Source organism: Marmota monax, unplaced genomic scaffold (genome assembly GCF_021218885.2).
Source record: "Marmota monax isolate L192 unplaced genomic scaffold, Marmota_monax_Labrador192_F-V1.1 WCK01_AAM20220418_F8-fsc00008, whole genome shotgun sequence".
Lineage (NCBI taxonomy): Eukaryota > Metazoa > Chordata > Mammalia > Rodentia > Sciuridae > Marmota > Marmota monax.
In genome coordinates, this window is record NW_026694432.1 from 6,533,345 (window position 1) to 6,554,220 (window position 20,876).

At 39.7% G+C, this 20,876-nt stretch overlaps 2 protein-coding genes across 5 annotated transcripts in view; one reads left to right on the forward strand and one right to left on the reverse strand.

The window, feature by feature from the left end:
* The window catches only part of St3gal3 (ST3 beta-galactoside alpha-2,3-sialyltransferase 3), a 192,457-nt gene that overhangs the window by 124,545 nt on the left and 47,036 nt on the right, over nucleotides 1-20,876 (reverse strand). The window lies entirely within an intron of this gene.
* On the forward strand, nucleotides 19,461-20,543 carry LOC124109780 (large ribosomal subunit protein uL10-like). The gene is given in 2 exon segments (XM_046468556.2): nucleotides 19,461-20,402; nucleotides 20,405-20,543. Coding segments are annotated over 2 exon segments (951 nt in total). The 5' UTR covers nucleotides 19,461-19,528; the 3' UTR covers nucleotides 20,482-20,543.

The window sequence follows — 20,876 nt, forward strand, 5'->3', positions numbered from 1 at the left end:
TAAAAAGGTGCATTTCGTGAAAGACAACACACTTAAAAATACAATATCAGAAACAGAAAGGATTGAAAAGTAAGTTAAGGAAATGTCTCAGAACATACAGCAAAACTCCAGAGATGGGAAATGGGAGAGAAAGGTTTTAAAAAAAGATTAGAGGTCAAGTCTTGAAAACATGACACCTGGTAATTCTAGAAAGAAAAATAAATAAATAAAAAAGAAGAAAAATTTTTGAAATAAATAATTCAATAAAACTTCCCTAGAATTACAAATTTTTTGAGCCTGAAAGGGCCTTCTGAGTGTCTAGCATAATATGCAAACAGTTCTCCACCAAGGTACACCATCTGAAATTTCAGAACACATAAATTTCCACAAAGTCAACAACAAACAACTTTTATAAAGACAAATGGAAAATCAGAATAGCAGAAGACTCCTCAACAAAAACAATAAAAGCCTAGAATAAATGGGGACAATACGCTGAAAATACTGAGATCTGAAACCTGGAATTCTATACCCAGCCAGACTGTCAATTAAGTGTGAGAGTGTCAGTTAAGTTTGAGATTAGAATAAAGACATTTTGGGCTGGGGATATAGCTCAGTTGGTAAAGCGCTTGCCTCGCATGCACAAGGCCCTGGGTTCAATCCCTAGCACCACTAAAAAAAAGAATAAAGACATTTTCATATAGGAAAGGTCTCCAAAATTTGTTCCTCGTGTAGTCTTTCTCAGGAAATTAGTACAAATATGTTCATAAGTGAAGAAGGAAAGGAAAAAAGTGGGGCGGCAAAGAAATGAGATCTACCACAAGAGGATGATGGTGAAGGAAGACATTAAGACTACAGCAGTGCTCTGGCAGAGATGGCAAACATCCAGGGCAGGGCATGTCAGGAGACTTCTAGAGAGTTTTTTTTTTCAAGAACCGGAAAGTAATCAACTACCTAATGTGCCTGAACATATGGAGAGATTTATACAACTAGGGAGAATTTAAGGTTGCATTAGTGATAAGTAACGAGCAAGGCAAAAAACAAAACTTTTACTGACTTCAGGAAAAACAAAATATGCAGTGAACATCAATAATCGTCGTGTCTAAGAGTAGCATTTTCACAGTCATAATATATAGAGTGTTCTGTGCTGGGAGAGTGGGAGGTCGGAGTGCATGTCCGTGGTAGAGGAGCTGTGAGCATGATGGAGCACTGAATCTTTATTTTCCACTGCAGAAAGTTAGTAGATAAAACTCAAAATAGAAAAATCAAGAACTATCAACATAAGCTTATTAATTACTTAGATATTTGGAACTAAAAAGTTAAAAGCAAATTAGTTAAAGAGTTAAAAATGGATGCCTCTTGGAGGTAAAGAAAAAAAATCAAGTAGTGGTAGTAATTGGGAAGTGCTTTTCAAACTATGCACATATAAAACTTAAATAAAAAACAAACACTAAAGTACCTGCATGATATCGCACAGCCTACAGCGAAAGGGCAGATGCTTCAAATCAAGTTAATCTAGTTCCCTAACATATACACCACATATCTACCAATGGGGCTAACAAAGATTCTATTAGAAACTTAGATGCCTCATAACTGATTGCATCCTACTGAATGTCTTACTAAATTTTGTTTCACACTATTTTGTGATTGTTTTACTTATCCAAATATGATCTGTCTAGGGGCTGGAGTTGTAGCTTAGTTGCTGAACATTTGCCTAGCACATGAGTCACTGGGTTTGATTCTCAGCACTGCATAAAAATAAATAAAATAAATGTGTTGTGTCCATCTGCAGCTAAAAAAAAAAAAAAAAAGATCTTTCTAAAAGAATTAATCTAGGATAAAAAGATAAATGGTGTCCATCTGTAATCCCAGAGGCTTTGGAGGCTGAGGCAGGAGGACTACAAGTTCAAAGCCAGCCTCAGCAACTTAGCAAGGCCCTAAACAACTTAGCAAAACCCTGTCTCAAAATTTAAAAAAGTATGTGGATGTGGTTGAGTACCCTTGAGTTCAATCTCTGATACAAAAAAAAAATGGAAAAAGATGAAACAACCAAACATGTAGTAGACCTTGTTTGGACTCAGACCCAAAGTGCTAAGAAAAGGCATTTTTAAGATAATTACAGTCAGGTGAGGTAGCACACACCTGTAATTCCAGTGACCCAGGAGGCTAAGGCAGGAGAATCATAAGCTAGAGGCCAGCCTGGGGAATTTAGCAAGACCTTGTCTCAAATTAAAAAATAAAAAGGGGTGGGAATGTAGCTTTGTGGTATGGCACCCTGGGTTTAATTCCAGTACTCAGTAAAAAAAAAAAAAAAAAAATAGAATCAACAGGATTGTTTAAAAGTAGATTGTGTATTAGAAGAATTATTGTTAGTATAAGAACATAATACTTTATAAAAAAAAAAAAGTTCTGTGTTAGAGATGAATATTAAAGGATTTGTGAGCAAAATGCCATGATGTCTAGGATTTGCTTTACAAATCCAAATAATATGAACCTCTGTGAGAACAGATACACATGTGTCAGAGACCACGCACAGATGAGACTCTCTAAGTCTTTTGCCATATGACATTTCTTTCTCCATCTGGGAAAAAGATGCACTTGACAGACATTAAGAGAGAATTGTATCCACTTGGTGAGGTGGCCCATGCCTGTAATCCCAGTGACTTGAGAGGCTGAGGTGGGTGCATATCAAATTCAAGTCCAACCTCTGAAATTTAGAGACCCCACCTCAAAATAAGAAGGGCTGGGAATGTGATTCAGTGGTAGAAAACCCCTAGTTTCAATGCCTAGTACTACAAAAACAAAAAGAAAGAAAGAAAGAAAAGGGGAAAAAAAGCACGGTACACTGCTTTCTCAAGCAACAACTTAGTTAACATAGAGAAGAAAGAAAACTTGAAAGCTGCTCAAGAATGCTTTCAAATTTTATCATGAAAGATTTTGTACGCTTATTAATTTATAATATTCTTATTGAAAAAGAAAACAAAACACAGCTCTCAGTGCCCAGGTTGAGAAATGAAAATTTGCAATAGGTGGTCATCAGTGTCTGAAATATCCAGTGGAAGGGGAGAGAAAAGGAACCTCACATGCAGCTGGTGGGGAGCATGATGCAGCAGCAGCTTTGGAACACTCTGGTAGTTTTCTTCCACTAGTTACATACAGAGTCATCATGACTGGGCAAGTCCACTGCCAGGTATATGCCCAAGAGAAATGAAAACACTGTGTCTACACAAAAACTTGTACACAAATGTTCACAGCAGGGTTTTGTTTTTTGTTTTTGGTACCAGGGATTGAATCCAAAGGCACTTAACCACTGAACTACATCCCCAGCCCTTTTTATTGTTTGAGACAGGGTCTCACTAACTTGCTTAGGGACTCACTAAGTTGCTGAAACTGGTTTTGAACTTGTAATCTTCCTGTCTCAGCTTCCAGAGCTGCTTCATGGTGGGTATTTTTATTTGTTTGCTTTGTTTTGTTGATAATTTGTTATTCCTATTTATACTTTTTTAATTTTTTAAATTTGTTTTAATTAGTTACACATGACAGTAGAATGCATTTATGTACTTTGATATATCACAGATAGATAGGATATAATTTCTCAGTTTTCTGAGTATACAAGTTGAAGAATCACACTGGTCATGCAGTCACACATATACATAAAGTAATATATGTTCTGTTCTACTATCCTTCCTAGCCCCATATCCCCTCTCCTCTCCTCCCTTCATTTCTCTCTACATCTAAGGTAACTATTCTCTGGTGCCCCACCCACCTTATTGTGATTAGTATCCACCTATTAGAGAAAACTTCAGCCTTTGGTTTTTTGGGATTGGCTTATTTCGCTTAACAAGATATTCTCCAACTCCATCCATTTACTGGAAAATCCATAATTTCATTCTTCTTTAAAGCTGAGTAATATTTCATTGAATATATAGACCACATTTTCTTTATCCATTCATCGATGGAAGGACACCTAGGTTGGTCCATAGTTTAGCTATTGTGAACTGAGCTGCTACAAACATTGACATGGCTACATTACTGTAGTATGCTGATTTTAAGTTCTTTGGGTATAAACTGAGGAGTGGGACAGCTGGGTCAAATGGTGGTTCCACTCCAAGTTTTCTGAGGAATCTCCCATACTGCTTTCCATAGTGATTGTACCAATTTGCAGTCCCACCAACAGTGTATGAGTGTACCTTTTTCCCCACATCCTCACCAACATTTATTGTTGCCTGTATTCTTGATAATTGCCATTCTGACTGGAGTGAGATGAAATCTTAGTGTAGTTTTGATTTGTATTTCTCTAATTGCATGGCATTTTTTTTTTAAGAGAGAGAGAGAGAGAATTTTTTAATATTTATTTTTTAGTTTTTGGCGGACACAACATCTTTGTTTGTGTGTGGTGCTGAGGATCGAACCTGGGCCGCACACATGCCAGGCGAGCACGCTACCGCTTGAGCCACATCCCCAGCCCCAATGGCATTATTCTTAATAGTAAAAAAATGGAAGGATGCTGGGCGTGGTGGCACACACATGTAATCCTAGTGGCTCAGGAGGCTGAGACAGGAGGATCACGCGTTCAAAGCCTGCCTCAGCAAAAAGCAAGGTGCTAATAAGCAACTCAATTAGACCCTGTCTCTAAATAAAATACAAAATAGGGCTGGGGATGTGGCTCAGTGGTTGAGCACTCCTGAGTTCAATCCCTGGTACCTCCCCTCAAAAAAAGTGGAAGGAACCTAAATGTCCATCAACTGATGAATAAGTAAATAAAATGTGTATTATTCTACAATGGAATATTATTTGGCCACAAAAAAGAATGAAGTAATGATTCATATTATAATATGGATGAACCTTGAAACATTATGCTAAGTGAAAAAAACCAGTCACAAGGACTACATGTTGTATGAGTCCATTTACTGTACACAGAATATCCAGAATAGGCAAATCTATAGCAACAGAAAGTAGATTAGTCACTGCCTCTGGCTGGGGAAAAACAGCATGACTAAAATGACTATATGGTTTCTTATGGGGGCAGTGTAAATGAATAAAATTGTGGTGAGATTTGTACAACTCTGAATATCTGACAACAGAATTTTGAACTTTAAATGGGTAAACTGTAAAGTATATAAAATGTATTTCAGGAAAGCTATTACCTTTAAAAAGAAGAAAAAAAAAAAGAGTAGAAGGCAGGCCAAGGAAACACTGATCAGATTGTGGTCATGGAGGCTGATCATGGACAAATCTCCTTTGTCTGTCCTTATAGAAGGATCTTTACTGCTTGGATTAAAGAAGGGAGGAAGGGTGAGAAACCAGTGAAGGTAATAATTACTTATTGCTTAACATTATATTAAGGAAAAAATAAAAGAGGCTTTGTTTTAGGAAAAATCTTTTGGCCAGGTGTAGTGGCACACACCTGTAATCCCAGCTACTTGGGAGGCTGAGGCAGGAGGATCAAAAGTTTGGGGCCTGCCTTGAAGTCGAATTTTAATGAAAGGGATAGGGATATAAACTCAGAGGTAAAATGTTCCTGGGTTCAATCCCCAGTGCCACAAAATATCTATCTATATCTATCTATCTACCTACCTATCTATCTATCTGCCTGCCTATCTTTTGGTTTGTATTCTTGGTATTCTGCATCTTTCATTTAGTAATTTATGTAAAAGAAATTTTTAGTTAGAGCCGATGTCTGAATTGGGTCTCATATAACTAGACTTCTGTGTTCCTTTAAGCAGAAGCTGCAAACTAGAAGCTCACAAGTATATCAAGTTAAGGCCACAGTTTGAAATTTTTTTTTTATTTGCTAACATTAATATGTCAGGCGATTTCACATAAAAATTTAGATTTCTAACTTCTCTGGAAAAATAAGGAGGTCCTGGCAATAAGGAAAATGCCTTCTTTTATTCAGCCAGGGTAGCAAATTATCTTTACAAACTGATATCCAAGGTACTCATGGAATAAGGCAGTTTGTTCCCATTCTAAAATGAGGGAAGAGAATGTACCAGAATCCGGCAGAAAGTGACTGGTGGAATGAGAGGATGAAGTTGGAGGGTAAACATCTACGGAGCTACATTTTGCAGTAACATTTCAGGTTGGTAAAGTCTTTCTATTATTCTCTTTTGCAGCACCTCTATCTCTTCTTTGGAGTATTTACCGTGAATGCAACAGAGTCTTTACTTGTGTTTAATGTTGGTTTCCCTGTCTAGATTAAAAATTCTGGGTGACACAATGGTTTTCTCACAAGAGAGCAGTCCCCCTTATCTGTGGTTTCATTTTCTGCTGCTTCAATCACCCACAGTCAACTGTAATGTGTAAATATAAATGGGAAACTCTATTGTTGTTGTTAATCTCTAACTGTGTCTAATTTATAGGTATATTTGCATAGGGAAAAAAGCATAAGATATATAAGGTTCAGTATTCTCTGCAGTTTCGGGCATCCACTTGGGGTCCTGGAACATATTCCCCACAGATGAAGGGGTTGGGGCTACTGAACTCTTCACTGAGCACAGTACCTGTCACGTAGCAGATTCGCAATGATGATTTGCTGAATGATGAATTAACGAATGAATGAAAGATGAACAAATGATGTGAAATAGGGTCTGGAACCAGGTAATTTTTAGAAAACAAAAATCCTACAATTTACTTCTTCACTGTAAATGAAAGGACCAAATTCTGAATGGAGTTACCAAAACTTTTAAGTATGTATTTTAGAATATCCACATTCCTGGAGATGCTTGATTCTATCTTCCACACAGATGAATCATTTATTCCTTCATATGGAGCTCGCCCTTACCCAGTCTTTACTCCTTTACTCCTTCCTCTGGCTATCCTAAAAACTGCAGTTCATAATAAGCAATACACAGGTCCTGACTATCCCAGAGAAGGGAGCCCACTCTGGCCCATCCAACACCTGCACATTCAGCAAGGGTGTGTCCTTCTGGAAACATTGCAAAACTTCCCACAAAATAATGGACAGAAAATCATTCTTTTAAAAATTAAAATATATTCTGAGGAATATAGTTCCATGTGCTCAATGAAACAAGGGCAAAAGAAAAACATCAAGGAATCAATGCCATCATATACAGTCCACATCAAAATGTATCCAACTGCCCCTCAATGTCCTTTATAAGCTTTCTTACCTCATATCTGGGTTCTACTCTAATTTTACCCATTGCATATGACTACTTGCTTCATTTTTAAAAATATTTTTAGTTGTATTGAACATAATGACTTTTATTTTTTTTTTCTATGTGTTACTGAGAATTGAACCCAGTGTCTCACACATGCTAGGCAAGTGCTCCACTGCTAAGCCTCCACCCAGCCTGCTACTCTGCTTCTTTAACTTCTAGTAAGGAACAGCCCACCCCCTCCAGTTTTATTTTCTCATGTCACTGCCTTTTGGGGAACAGTTCAAAGCCAGCTGCAGCATGTCCTACATGTTGGATTTATCTGATTATTTCTTCATGATTACATTCAGTTTAAACATTTTTGGCACCAGGCTATGAAGGTGATGTGTATTTCTTATTGCATCACCTTGGAAGATACATAATGGCAGACCATTGCACTACTGGGAATGTTAAATTTGATCATCTGATTAAGGTAGGTACTGACTCAGAACACTTTTTCCTGTGTTAAGTAAGTTAATTATTAAGTAATTAATGTAAGAATTAGGAAGACAATACTGTAAGAATAAGATAATTTTCTTAGTGTGATAATGGTATACAGTTATGTAGAATAATCTTGTTATTTAGGAGACGCAAGCTGAGATATTTGAATAAGTGTTAAAAACTCAACAACTTCTTAGTTTCTAATAGATAGATACATAGATTAAATATCCACCTATCGAGATAGAACAAATATGGCAGATTGTATTTGCTTTTCTGAGGCAGGGTCTGGCTATGTTTTCCAGGCTGGTCTCCAACACGGGCTCAAGTGCTGTAACCCTCCTGCAGAGGCCTCCCTAGTGTTACAGGCTATGCCACCCTGCCTGGTATGTAGCAAAATTGCCTCAAACTAAGACTTTAGGAGAAAAGATGCTATTGCTCATCCTATTGTTTTTACAATTTCCACTGATTTGTAATTTCTTAAAAGCAAACAGCTAAAACAAACATATAAACCAGATTAACAGGGCTGGGGGTGTGGCTGAGTGGTAGAGCATTGGTGTAGTGTGTGCAAGGCCCTGGGTCTGATCCCTAGCACTTCAACAACAACAACAAAAAGGTTTAACAGTGTGTCAAAACTGGGAGCCCTGGGACCAGAGCACAGTAACCTCAGTAGCACATCAGTGGCAGAGTGCTTGCCTAGCATATGTGAGGAATGGCCTGAGTCACAAAGCTCTACAATTCTTAGAAAAAATACAGAAACAAGCACAGGTAGGAAGTCAGGCAGGCGCCAAAACTATGCTCATTGGAGTAAGATCAGATGTGGATCCACACACCGAGGTAACTAAGATGGCATTAACGAACCTCCAGTCACAATACTCAAAACCCCTCACATCTTCTTCCCTTCTCACTTCCATGCTTCTACTTATCAGAACTTTCAGAACTTAATTAAGAAATTCATGAATACAGTGATTTTTCAAAAAAGACTTGAAAATGAAGGCCATATTCCAAGAGGAGGAAAAAAACTTCCCATTTTATTAAACAACTACACTACATGAAAATAAACCTTTCTTTTTAAAATTACTGAGCTAGGAAAGAGCATCAGGAAGAACAGATAAAAAGAATAAGACTTAAGCAATAAGTTCATGAAGGTCAGGTCTGTCACAAGAGCTCTAAATTCAGAACATCTGCACATCATTACAGAAATCATATACACAAACAGGACTGAAAAAGACCTCTACGGGATGCATTCGGTTTTAAGCCAGCCACTGCTCTTATTTTTCCTTTTAACTTCCACGGTCCTAGAGGGGAGAAAAATGATGTCTCAACATCCGGATCACATACCTTTGAAACAATCTTCTGCAAAGAAGGAGAAATGTCCATTTGCCTAACAATTAATTTTCTTGAAATTAATAGTGTAATCATCACAACTTTAATAACCATGGCCATGTTCTAGATGACACAGGTACTGCCCACACAGACACTGATTTTTTTTTTAATTTTCACTCCTTTTTTTTTTTTAATAACTTACTTATTTTATTTACATGGTGCTGAGGATCGAACCTCACACATGCTAGGCAAGCACTCTACCAACTGAGCCCCAACCGCAGCCCAGATTTTTTTTTTTTCCTTTGAGATGCTGGGATCAAAGCCAGGGATTCCCATGTATTAGGCACTGTTACTAAGCTACATCACACATAACTTTATTAAAAATTATAATTTCAATTCTGGACTAACCTGTAGGCCCTGTGTCAAAGTGAGTTTCCAAAAAGATGCACCCAAAGTCTCATTTATTTAAATATAATGATTTTAAGAACTGATTGCATAGCACATAGCAATAAGTCTCTTAACTCATGTTTTCTAAACCAGTCAATCTATTGATAGTAGACATGTTCAGGCATTCACTTTTTGTTTATATATTATTTTAGCTGTTGATGGACCTTTATTTCATTCATTTATTTATATGTGGTGCTGAGAATCAAATCCAAGGCCTTACACATGCTAGGCTAGTGCTCTACCACTGAGCCACAATCCCAGCCCTCAGGCATTTTGAATATAAAATGCAACATATCCACAGATTTTATTTATATGTCAATAAGTGAACATGTTTATTGTCTAGAAGTAGTCAGGGAAAAAGAGGAGGAATGCAGATGTCAAAGAGAAGAGGATAAATGATGAGGGAGGGACAAAGAATTCCACAAATCTGGCAACTATAGTTGGAAGAATGAAGATCCAGTAAGGCAAAGGCAGTCAGAGATTGGGATAGGAAGGGCTCTATATGTCACAAGAGGAAGTTCTTGCAGGATGTGATGGCACACGCCTGCCATCCCACCAACTTGGGAGACCGAGGCAGAAGAATCCCAAGTTCAAGGCCAGCCTGGGCAACTCAGCAAGACCCTGTCTCAAAATAAAAACTAAAAGGACTGAGGGTATAACTCAGTGGTACAGCACCCTTGGATTTGATTCCTAATATCACAAAAACAAGAAAAAGAGAAGAAAGGAAGTTTTGGATTCTTCCTGCCAAAGAGCAGGGCTCAGGGCTTTCTTCCAGCTCAGAGTCTAAGCTTCATTGGACTTAATATCCCATGTACTTGGCAAAGTGCCTGGGAAGCAGTCGGAATTCAGAAATGTTTGTAAAACTGGATAATTTCTTCTCTCTTCAAAGCAATGAGAAACAAGGCAAGATTTTGTCAGATGGTTTGTTTCTAGTATTAACAGTCAGTCAGCAACTGCCCAAGTAATTTTCAGTCTGTTCTCATCTCCAGGATACCATGCTGTTTTTTCTCCATTACACGTGTTCTATGAATAGGACATACCCTCCCATTATAATGCTTTTGTCACCAGTCCCCATCAGCAAGTCATGGGTGGCATCTCCCTTCTATGCCAACCCTTTTTAAATTTGTCCTATATTAGTCCATTTATGCATACCTAAGGACCTGAGCCTGTCCACTGTTTTGATGACATCTGCCCTCTCTGATATTCTCCCCACCCCAGCCCCTTTCCCTATAGTTCCTCTTCTGCTTTCAGGTTACATAGTAAACTTTTTTTGTTTTTGAAGTTTTATTTTTTAGGATTTTTATTTTATTTTGTTTTGTTTTTATGGTAGGGGATTGAACTGGGGTTGCTCTAACACTGAACTATACCCCTAGCCTTTTAAAGTTGTTTTAGATTTTTAGCCAGAGTCTTGCTAAGTTGTCGAGGCTTATTTTGAACTTATGATCCTCCTGATTAAATGGAATTATGGGTGTGCACCCCACCTCACACCCCTGAGCTTACAGATTCTTAATGGGGAGTATTCTGAGTGATTCTCTAAACTATGCATCTAGGACCTCAATATATTTCCACTTCAAAAATCTTTTGATTATGTGTATTCAAGGAATGGTTTAAATTATTTACTCGCCAGAATGGGAACTCCTCAATTCCATATAGACAGTGAGCTAATCGGTGTAAACATTGTACTTGCTTCTTTGCCAAGAGAATTAGAAAAACACCATTTACCAGACTTCATCCTACTTCAAAGATCTGCTATATGGATACAAATGAGAGATGAGTTAAAGAGAAATGCTATATAAAGTACAACATACTCCTAATACCTAAATACAAGTTTGAACCAGTATTTAACAATGAGAATGAATTTATGCAAATAGTTTATTACCTTTTTCTCATGTACTTTCCTTAATGACTCATTACATGAGGTTTCAAAATAGTAAAGAGAATGCCTAAATGAAATAGAGTAAAATATGTGAAAACCTGAGTCCAGAACCTTCATGGTAGAAAATGAATAAATATCAGGCCTCTCCTTTTCTTTCTCTTCCTATTTTATTTATTGCCAATGTAGTTAATCAATGTTTGTTGAACAAAAGAAATGAACACAAACATCCAAAGCATGAACTCTTCCTAAATGTCTCTCAAACCTATGCCCTCCTTTTTATCTGAATTATTGCCTCCTTGGTTTATTTATATTTTCAAATCTATTTGTTTATTTATTTTGCCCTCAATGCACCAAACTAGGCATCCAGCTCAATACTGAGAAAAGAATGATGTTCAGAACATCCTTGTCTTGGTCCTGATCTTGGAAAAAAAACTTCTAAATTTCATTCTTCCGATGTTTGTTTCAGTTTTGTTTTGTGACAGGGTCTTGCTATGTAACCTGGACTGGTCTTGAACTTGCAATCCTCCTGCTTTAACCTGCAGAGACCTGGGATTACAGGTATGTGCCACTGGACCTGGCTCTTGTTTGCTTGAGTTTTTATAAACAGATATCCTTTTTCAGATTAAACTTCTCTATTATTCCTAGTTTGCTAAGCAGTTCCAGCATGAGCAAATACTGACTTTTATTAAATGTTTTTTCGGTATTTACTAAAATGATTTGTTTTTAATATACTAAAATCTACTTAACCTATTACAACCTATTACTGTGATTAATGGCATTGATGGATTTCTCTCATGTTAAATCAACCGTGTATGTTCTTGGCATAAGCCCAACTAAATTGTGATGTATTATCTTTTTTATGTATTGTAGGATTTGCTCAAATTTTGTTCAGGACTTCGGTACCTGCTTTTTATTTTTAGTAGCTGGGCCTGAAATTTTCCTTTTTGAATTGTCTTTGCTGGGGTTTGGAATCAAGTTCATGCTAGATAGCTTTAAAAACTGAGTAAGGAGTGACCTTTTTTTCTGTTCTCTGGAAGAGTCTGTAAGAGGCAGGAATTATTTATTCTTTTTAATCTGTTGAACAAAAAAGCTTCAGTGAATCCATCTGGACTTAGAATGTGGTTTTGTTAATTTATTTTTTCACTCATTTTGTGTAAAGATATTTCATTATTAATATTGGTTAAAGTTTATAGGATTTAAGGTCTTCCAAGACATTTTATGAGTCAGTTTTGCTCAGTTAACATGATTCTAGAAATTGACCACTTTTCACAAAAATCACAGAACTTTTGATGTAAAACTGTTTATAATATTCTCAATCTTTTAAAAGTCTGGGCATGATGGTACAAGCCTGTAATTCCAGGAATTTTGGAAGCTGAAGCAGGAAGATCACATTTGAGGCCAGCCTCAGAAATTTAGTGAAGACCTTGTTCCAAAAAACAAAAAATTCAAATTAAAAAAAAAATTTAAAAAGACTAGAGATATAACTTATTGGTAGAGCATCCCCAGGTTAATGCACAGTACTACACACACACACACAAAAAGAAGAAATCCCAATCTGCAGCTTCTATGGTTTCCCAATGTTTATTCCTGGGCCTGATCATTTGGCATCTGTTATCCAACTGCTTTTTCTCTTCTTGACTTTACCTTCATCTGTCTTCCCAGACGTCTCTCAGTTTTATTCATCTTTCTTTTTTGGGAAGGTGGACGGGGGTACCACGGATCAAACCCAGGTGCACATTACCACTGAGCTATATCCTCAACCTTTTCTATTTTTTGAGACAGGGTCTCACAAAGTTGCAGAGGCTGGCCTCGAACTTGTGATCTTCCTGCCTCAGTATCCCAAGTCGCTGTGATTATAGGCATGCACTATCATGCCTGGCTTAATCTTTTGAAAGAAAAAAATTTTGACTTTGTTGATCCTCTACATTGTATTTTGCTTTCTTTTCACCAAACTCTGCTCTTTATCGTTTTGTTTTCTTTCTTTGGGTTTAATGGCTATATATCTTCTAACTTCTTAAAATCGATATTTGAATGATTGATTTTTCAGCCTTTCTGTCCCTAATATATGCACTTTAGCCTACACATTTTCCTCTAAGCTTGGTTTTAGTAGCTTTACACATATTTTGACATATAGTACTCTCAATATCATTTAGTTCAAAACACTTTCTAATTCCCATAAGCTTTTTTCTTTGATTCAATGATGACTTATACATGTTTATTGGTTAATTGCTAAACACACAGGGATAGTCTAGTTATCTTTCTGTTATTGATTCCTTATTTAATTCTACCTGTGGTCAGAAAACTTTAATCCTAGGTCCTATTAACCCTGTGAAACATGTTGAGACTAGCCTTAGCGTGGTCTGCGGTCTTCCCTTCATCACTGGGTAAAGTCTGAACTCTCTGTGTTACACATAAAGCACTTGGTGACCTGAGCTGCTACCCAACCAGTCAGTGAGTGCCAGTCCCTATCAGTCCTCTGCATGCTAGCCACGCCAGTCTTCCCAGAGGCTTCACGGGCCCTGCTCTTTCACTCTGTGCTTCTGCCCACACCTTCTCTCTATGAGAAATGCTCCTTGCTGTTCTCTGCTCCTGTCCTTCCCTTCCACCAGGAAGCCTTTCAGGCTTTCTCTCCTTCTCTAAGCTTCCTCAGTCTGTGGTGCTGGGGCAGTTGGTATCCTTACTCCCAACCTGCTCGTTCAGCCTATCCTCCACACTGCCAGGTGCAAATCCGACCATTCTTCTCCCGTGCTTAATACCCTTCCATCAGCTGCTCCCTGAAACCTTAGGTGTGGTCTGTGTCTGTGAGGCCTTTCCTACACCCTCCCCCAATGCTGTTTCCAGGTCAAATTAACACTCCCTGGATTCCTGCAGTACTCAAGGGGAATGAGGGGTGGGATGGCTTCCTCGTTAAGTTTTTCCTTAATTTTTTGGGGAGGTGGAGTACTGGGGGTTAAACCCAGGGGTGCTCTACCACTGAGCCACATCCCCAGCCATTTTTTATATTTTATTCTGAAATACAGTCTTGCTAAATAAATGGCCTGATGGCCTTGAACATGTAATCTTTCTACCTCAGTCTCTGGAGTCACTGGGATTATAGGTGAGAGCCACTGTATCCAGCCTCTTCATTGCTTTTTAAATCATGGTCTTTATTTTATTTTAAAATATCAAATATGGATGACTGTGGGCTTTTTCCAAGGTCGGTAAGTACTGTAAGTACTGCTATGCACTCCCCCCCATCTTAGCATTTTATTTATTTTAAGGATATTGTACCTAGTCAGACCATAATTTCCTTAAAAGTAGGGGCATCTCTAATTTTTATTTTAAAAATTGGATCAAATTAATTTCAACCTTAAAAATTACTGCATCACTTATGGAAACCACAGTAATTTGTTTAATCAGTATGATTAAAAGCATGTGAAATGAACTTTGCCGAAGGAGTGAGGGAACACAACCACCAGTCTTAAATTCTCAGTAGTCAAATAAAAATTCCAGAAGAAACTTCTGTGTTCTGTTAATGTTCCTTCACACAAAGTCCAGAACACCACATTTTCATAGGTCTTTCCATTAAGGTAAGAACCTTCGATGGTCCTGCCTTGTTAAACCTCGACTCCAGACCCGACCCTGGAGCCTCATACCCTGCTCTGCCCTACTCCCCCACTTTGGTCCCACTTCTCCCTGCCCGCCACCATTCCTCATAGGTGGCTCTCATGTCTCACTGGAGCTGCAGAAATATTTCCAATATTCCACTCACCTGAAGCACTCCCCCAGGCCCCTGACGTCCCACCCGCTGTCAGAGTACACCTGTTTCTCAAAGGCGACCTCGTGCTCTCGCTTCTCCCTCTCTGAAACACTCCATCTCACCCGGCCTTATCCTCGGTTACTTTCTGGAGTCTCGGCTTTCAGCCTGCAAGCTTCTCCAGCCCAGGTGCCTCTCTTCCTGTACACCCCAAACCACCTGGAGCAAGGCTGCCTAAGGAAGAAGCCATCCCTCAGCAGTAATCCTCCTTGACTGACAGAAAAAGTAATTGACACCTCTTCTCCACCTCTCTTCCTCCAACCCCAGGGCTACTTGGGTGGTATTCACGGGAATCCAGCAAGGAGCTGTCAGTGCTATCTGCATGAATATTTCCTTGTAATCCAAGATCCCTCAACTATCTCCATGTCACCAGCTGAAGACATTCCTGCTATAAGCTGAGAGGATGAAAGGAGGCTGTTTCCATAGCTCTGTGACAGGATCAGGGCTTCTCAATCTAAAAATAAATCTACATGTGCATGGACACGCGCACACTTGTGCACACACAAAATTATTTTGCCTTTTTGAGGTTCCAGAGCAAGGAATCCTTAAATTCTAAGCCTCATATTCTTCCCTTCTATCCTTTCTCTGGTAAAATTTAGTTTTTCTCTCCTTTTTAAATCTCCTCAAGTAAATAAAATTATGATATTGTGATGGCAGCAATTTAAGTTCTGTAATTCTGGGGAACCTAAAATGTGAAGTTTTCGAAGAATCTTTGGTTCACCAATATAAAATTGAGCCAATCAAGAGCTTTGAGTTATGCGACATCATGGCAGTGAGGGCCTTTGTGTCCTTCCCTCCCTCCCTCAGATAGGCAGGACCACATGGCTGAGTTCCCACCCAGGAACTGCATGAAGCACATGCCATGTGGGCCTGGCTCAGACCTTCTGCACAACTTCCCATGCTCCCACCCTCTCCCCTCTGAGAGCTGGATCAGATGATCCAATGGAGGACTCTAGGACCTAGGTACTGGCAGGGTCATTAGACGGAAGGAGTCTGTGTCCCTAAATAAATTAGGTAGATAGAACAGAATCTTCCCCCAACCCCATAGACCTGCACCAGATTGTGAAAGAAGAGAAATAAGCCTCTATTTTGTTAAACCACTGAAAATCTGTAGTAGTTTGTTTTAGTAGAATCCACCCTCAAATGTTATCCTGAATCCTTAAAGTTAAAAATATCAATTATTCCAAAGTATTACTTGCAAACAATTCCATCCACGCTGCCTCCCTTACCCTACGCCAGCTATGTACCCATGTACTATAGTGTGGATGTGGTTTGTTCCCCAAAGATTCACATGTTGGAAGCTTGGCTCCCAACGTAATGGTATTCACAGGTGGGGAGACCTCTCAGAGGCAGGGCACTGGGGAAGATCATCAGGCCATGAGGCACTGCCCTCAGAAGGGCTTCATGCCCATCTCAAGGAACTGGATTCATTACTGTGGGAGCAGGTTCGTCTAAGGCGCTTGGCTCACTCTCTCGCGTCCTCTCCCACCATGTGATGCTATCCATTACACTACAACGTGGGGCTGATTTAGTCAGCTTTCTCACTGCTGTGGCTAAAAGATCTAACCCAAACCATTTTAGGGGAGGAGAAGTTTATTGGAGGGCTCTCGGTTTCAGAGGTCTTAGTCCATAGACCAGCTCCATTCCCTGGGACTCCAGGTGAGGCAGAACATCATGGCAGAAGAGTGTGGCAAAGAAAAGCAGCTCACATGGCGATCGGAAAGCAAAGAGAGATGTCTTCATTTGCCACATACAAATATATATCCCAAAGCCACACCCCAATTCCCTCCAGCCACACCCCACCACTTCAGTTACCACTCAGTTAATCCCTATCAAGGGATTAATTCACTAATTGGGTTAAGACTCTTATAACCCAATTATTTCTCCTTTGAACCTTCTTGTATTGTCTCACATGTGAGCTTTTGGGGGACACCTCACATCCTAATCATAACAGGGGTCCTCAACAGACACTGGCACCATGCTATTTGAACCTTCCAGATACCAAATAGTCAAATAAACCTCTTTTCATTATATATTACCCAGAATCAGGTATTTTGTCATAGCAACACAAATGGACCAAGACACCATGTTATCATTTTCATTTCAGGTGACTTGGGCACTGTGGTAGAAGTTGCAATGTGCCGCTGACATTCCCTCTAGAAAAATGAAGGAATTTTCCCCAGATGCTGGAATCCATGGTAGACCAAAAGCCCTCAACCATCAGCTCTCTTCTGGAAATGTCTTGGTTAAGAGCACTGCTTAGCATAGGGCTATGCCCTTTCTGGGGCAGCCTTCATGAAATGACAACTGACATCCAGTGACTAGTCAGGAAAAACTATAAAGACACAACCCCTTTCCTCCAACTCAGAAGGGCCATCCTAAATCCATATTCTCCACAATGTAGATTAAAGCCTTTACAGACACTGAATCATAGCTCAACATCTCCCTCTGTATAAGATTCTCTCCCGGGCTGGGAATGTGGCTCAAGCGGTAGCATGCTCGCCTGGCATGCGTAGGGTGCCACCGAAAACTAAAAAATAAACATTAAAAAAAATTCTCTCTCTCTCTCTCTCTCAAAAAAAAAAAAAAAAAAAATGATTCTCTCCTCCTTCCTCATCTCCTTCATTTCTTTTCCTTCAGGGGCGTGATCCCATAAACCATTCCCTATTATGCTTTTCACCCACTAATCTTTATCTCAGTTTGCTTTCCCTGGATCTCAACCTGAAACAAGCAATATCATGTTGCCCAACCCAGCCTCAGCATATAACACAAATACCAAATTTTCTCTTAAAAAATGCACAAAATCATCATATATGGAATCTTTAAAATTAAGATTCTCTGCAAAAATTCAGGATGTACCATACTAATAAAAGACAAATTATTTGCAAGAAATGAACAGCCACAAATATTTTGTAAGCCCCTCTAAGAAATGGAGCTTTGAAATTGTCCTAAAACCAACATTATCATCTTGCTTATAATCAAAGAAATATTAAATGTATAACTAAGAACCACATATCAAGAATTATTGAAGACCTAGTATCCATCTCTGATACATGGTATTATACTTATAGCAACTCTTTTTGAGTGCTGACCATAATATAGTGCTAAGAGCTTTATTTGGATTATCTCATTGAATAAAACAGACACAGACAGTAAGTGACCCAAAGCCACAGAATCAGGACTTGATGTTAAGTGGGGTGGGAACTCCAAAGCCTCAATGCATACAAACTCTATTATGCAATAATGCCTCTAATGTCTTACATTATTTTCAGAGCTTAAGCTCTGAAAGTGGTTAAATACTGTAACCAGTTCTTTATCTAATTTGCAGGAGGGTAGGAAATCCAAATGGCAGGTAAAAGTGATTCCAAAAATCTGCGTTCTCTCCTCCCACCTCTTTACAGCCTCCTCTAAAGACACTGGCCCTGCCTTCCAGGTGTACACAGTCTGGAGTGAGTTAAAAGGATTTTGCCAGACGTGACATCCAGCACCAGCCTATGCCATGGCAATCAAAAGGTTCTTGTGCCCTCTTGTGGCTAAGGATGACTGCTACATATCACAGCTCCATTAAAAAGCTGAACTACCATATAAAGGCAGTTGGTGGCTGGGCACAAAACAGGAGGAGGCAGCCCTGACTGGTTGGAGGTGGAGCACTCACTGGATGGGGAAATCATAATTTATTTACTTTTTCCCCTACTAGTGAACATTTGAGTTGTTTCCAAGCATTTGTGATTAAAAACAATGCTGTAGCTGCGCACAGTGGTACAGCCTGTTGTCCCAGCAACTGGGGAGGATGAGTTAGGAAGACTGCCAATTTGAAGTCAGTCCAGGCGATTTAGGGAGACCTGTCTCAAAATTTTTTTTAATTCTAAAAAGGGCTGGGAATATAGGTCAGTGGTAGATCGTCTCTGATGGTAGAGCAATCCCCAGCACAGCAAAAATAAATACATAATATAATGCTGCAAACAGATGAACAGAGATGCTGCAGTGGGTAATCCTGTGCACAGGTCTTTTTCCAAGTGTGCAAGAATCCCATAGATAAATACCTCGGAGTGGAAACGCTGGGTGAAACACATGTAGGTGCCTCTGCACAATTTGCCCTTTCAAACTTTTCTCCCATCCCTCCAGCTTCTCAGGATTCTTCCCCACCGTCCTGCCGCTCCTTAGTCGTTGGTTTCTTTTGGTTCCTTTCATCCTATATCCCGAGCCTCTCCCTAGCAATCTCGCTCACTCTATCTCCCAGCTATCAGTTTTCTTCCTGGAAAGAAATCAAAGTTACTATTTACAGGTTTCATGCTTCTAGAGTTACCTTACACGTGTATGCAAATCTAGATATACATGTTAACGGATGTATAAATAAGAACATACACATAATTGCCCATACCCTTCTATTTAAATGGTAGTATCCATAGCCTAAACTGAAGCATTTTAAAAATACTGACTTCTCGCCAGGCGTCCTCGTGAGAGTGACATTGTCTTTAAACCCTGCATGGCAATCCCTGACGCACCGTCGTGATGCCCAGGGAAGACAGGGCGACCTGGAAGTCCAACTACTTCCTTAAGATCATCCAACTTTTGGATGACTATCCAAAATGCTTCATTGTGGGAGCAGACAATGTGGGCTCCAAGCAGATGAAGCAGATCCGAATGTCCCTCTGGGGGAAGGCTGTGGTGCCGATGGGCAAAAACACTATGATGCGCAAGGCCATTCGAGGGCATCTGGAAAACAACCCAGCTCTAGAGAAACTGTTGCCTCATATCAGGGGGAATGTGGGCTTTGTGTTCACCAAGGAGGACCTCACTGAGATCAGGGACATGCTGCTGGCCAATAAGGTTCCAGCTGCTGCCCGTGCTGGTGCCACTGCACCATGTGAAGTCACCGTACCAGCCCAGAACACTTGTCTGGGGCCCGAGAAGACTTCCTTATTCCAGGCTTTGGGCATTACCACTAAAATCTCTAGGGGCACCATTGAAATCCTGAGTGATGTGCAGCTGATAAAGACTGGAGACAAAGTGGGAGCCAGCGAAGCTACCCTGCTGAACATGCTGAACATATCCCCCTTCTCCTTTGGGCTGATCATTCAGCAAGTGTTTGACAATGGCAGCATCTACAACCCTGAAGTGCTTGACATCACAGAAGAGACTCTGCATTCACGCTTCCTGGAAGGTGTCCGCAATGTTGCTAGTGTTTGTCTGCAGATTGGTTATCCAACTGTTGCATCAGTACCCCATTCTATCATCAAGGGGTACAAGAGGGTCCTGGCTTTGTCTGTGGAGACTGAATACACCTTCCCACTTGCTGAGAAGGTCAAGGCCTTCTTGGCTGATCCATCTGCATTTGTGGCTGCTGCCCCAGTGGCTGCTGCTACTACTGCTGCTCCTGCTGCTGCTGTGCCCCAGCCAAGGTTGAAGCCAAGGAAGAGTCGGAGGAGTCGGATGAGGATATGGGATTTGGTCTCTTTGACTAATCACCAAAAAGCAACAACTCAGCTTTATATGCAAAACAAAGAAATAAAGGCTTACTTCTTAAGTTTCTGAACTCTTCATCTTCTACATTTTGAGATTTATAGTACTTAATGCTAAAAACTAAACAATGGTATAAACATGAGAACTTTGTAAAAAAAATAAATAAATAAATAAAAATATTGACTTATTGATTTATATTTTGCAGTACTGGAGGTTGAACCCAAGGGTGCTCTACCACTGAGCTACATCCCAGCCTTTTTAATTTTATTGTAAGATAGAATCTTGCTACATCACCCAGGCTGGCCTTCAGCTTGTGATCCTCCTGTCTCACCTCCTGAGTAGGTGGGACTACAGCTGTGCACCATCACACCCGGCCATTAAAGGAGTTTTAAAGGGA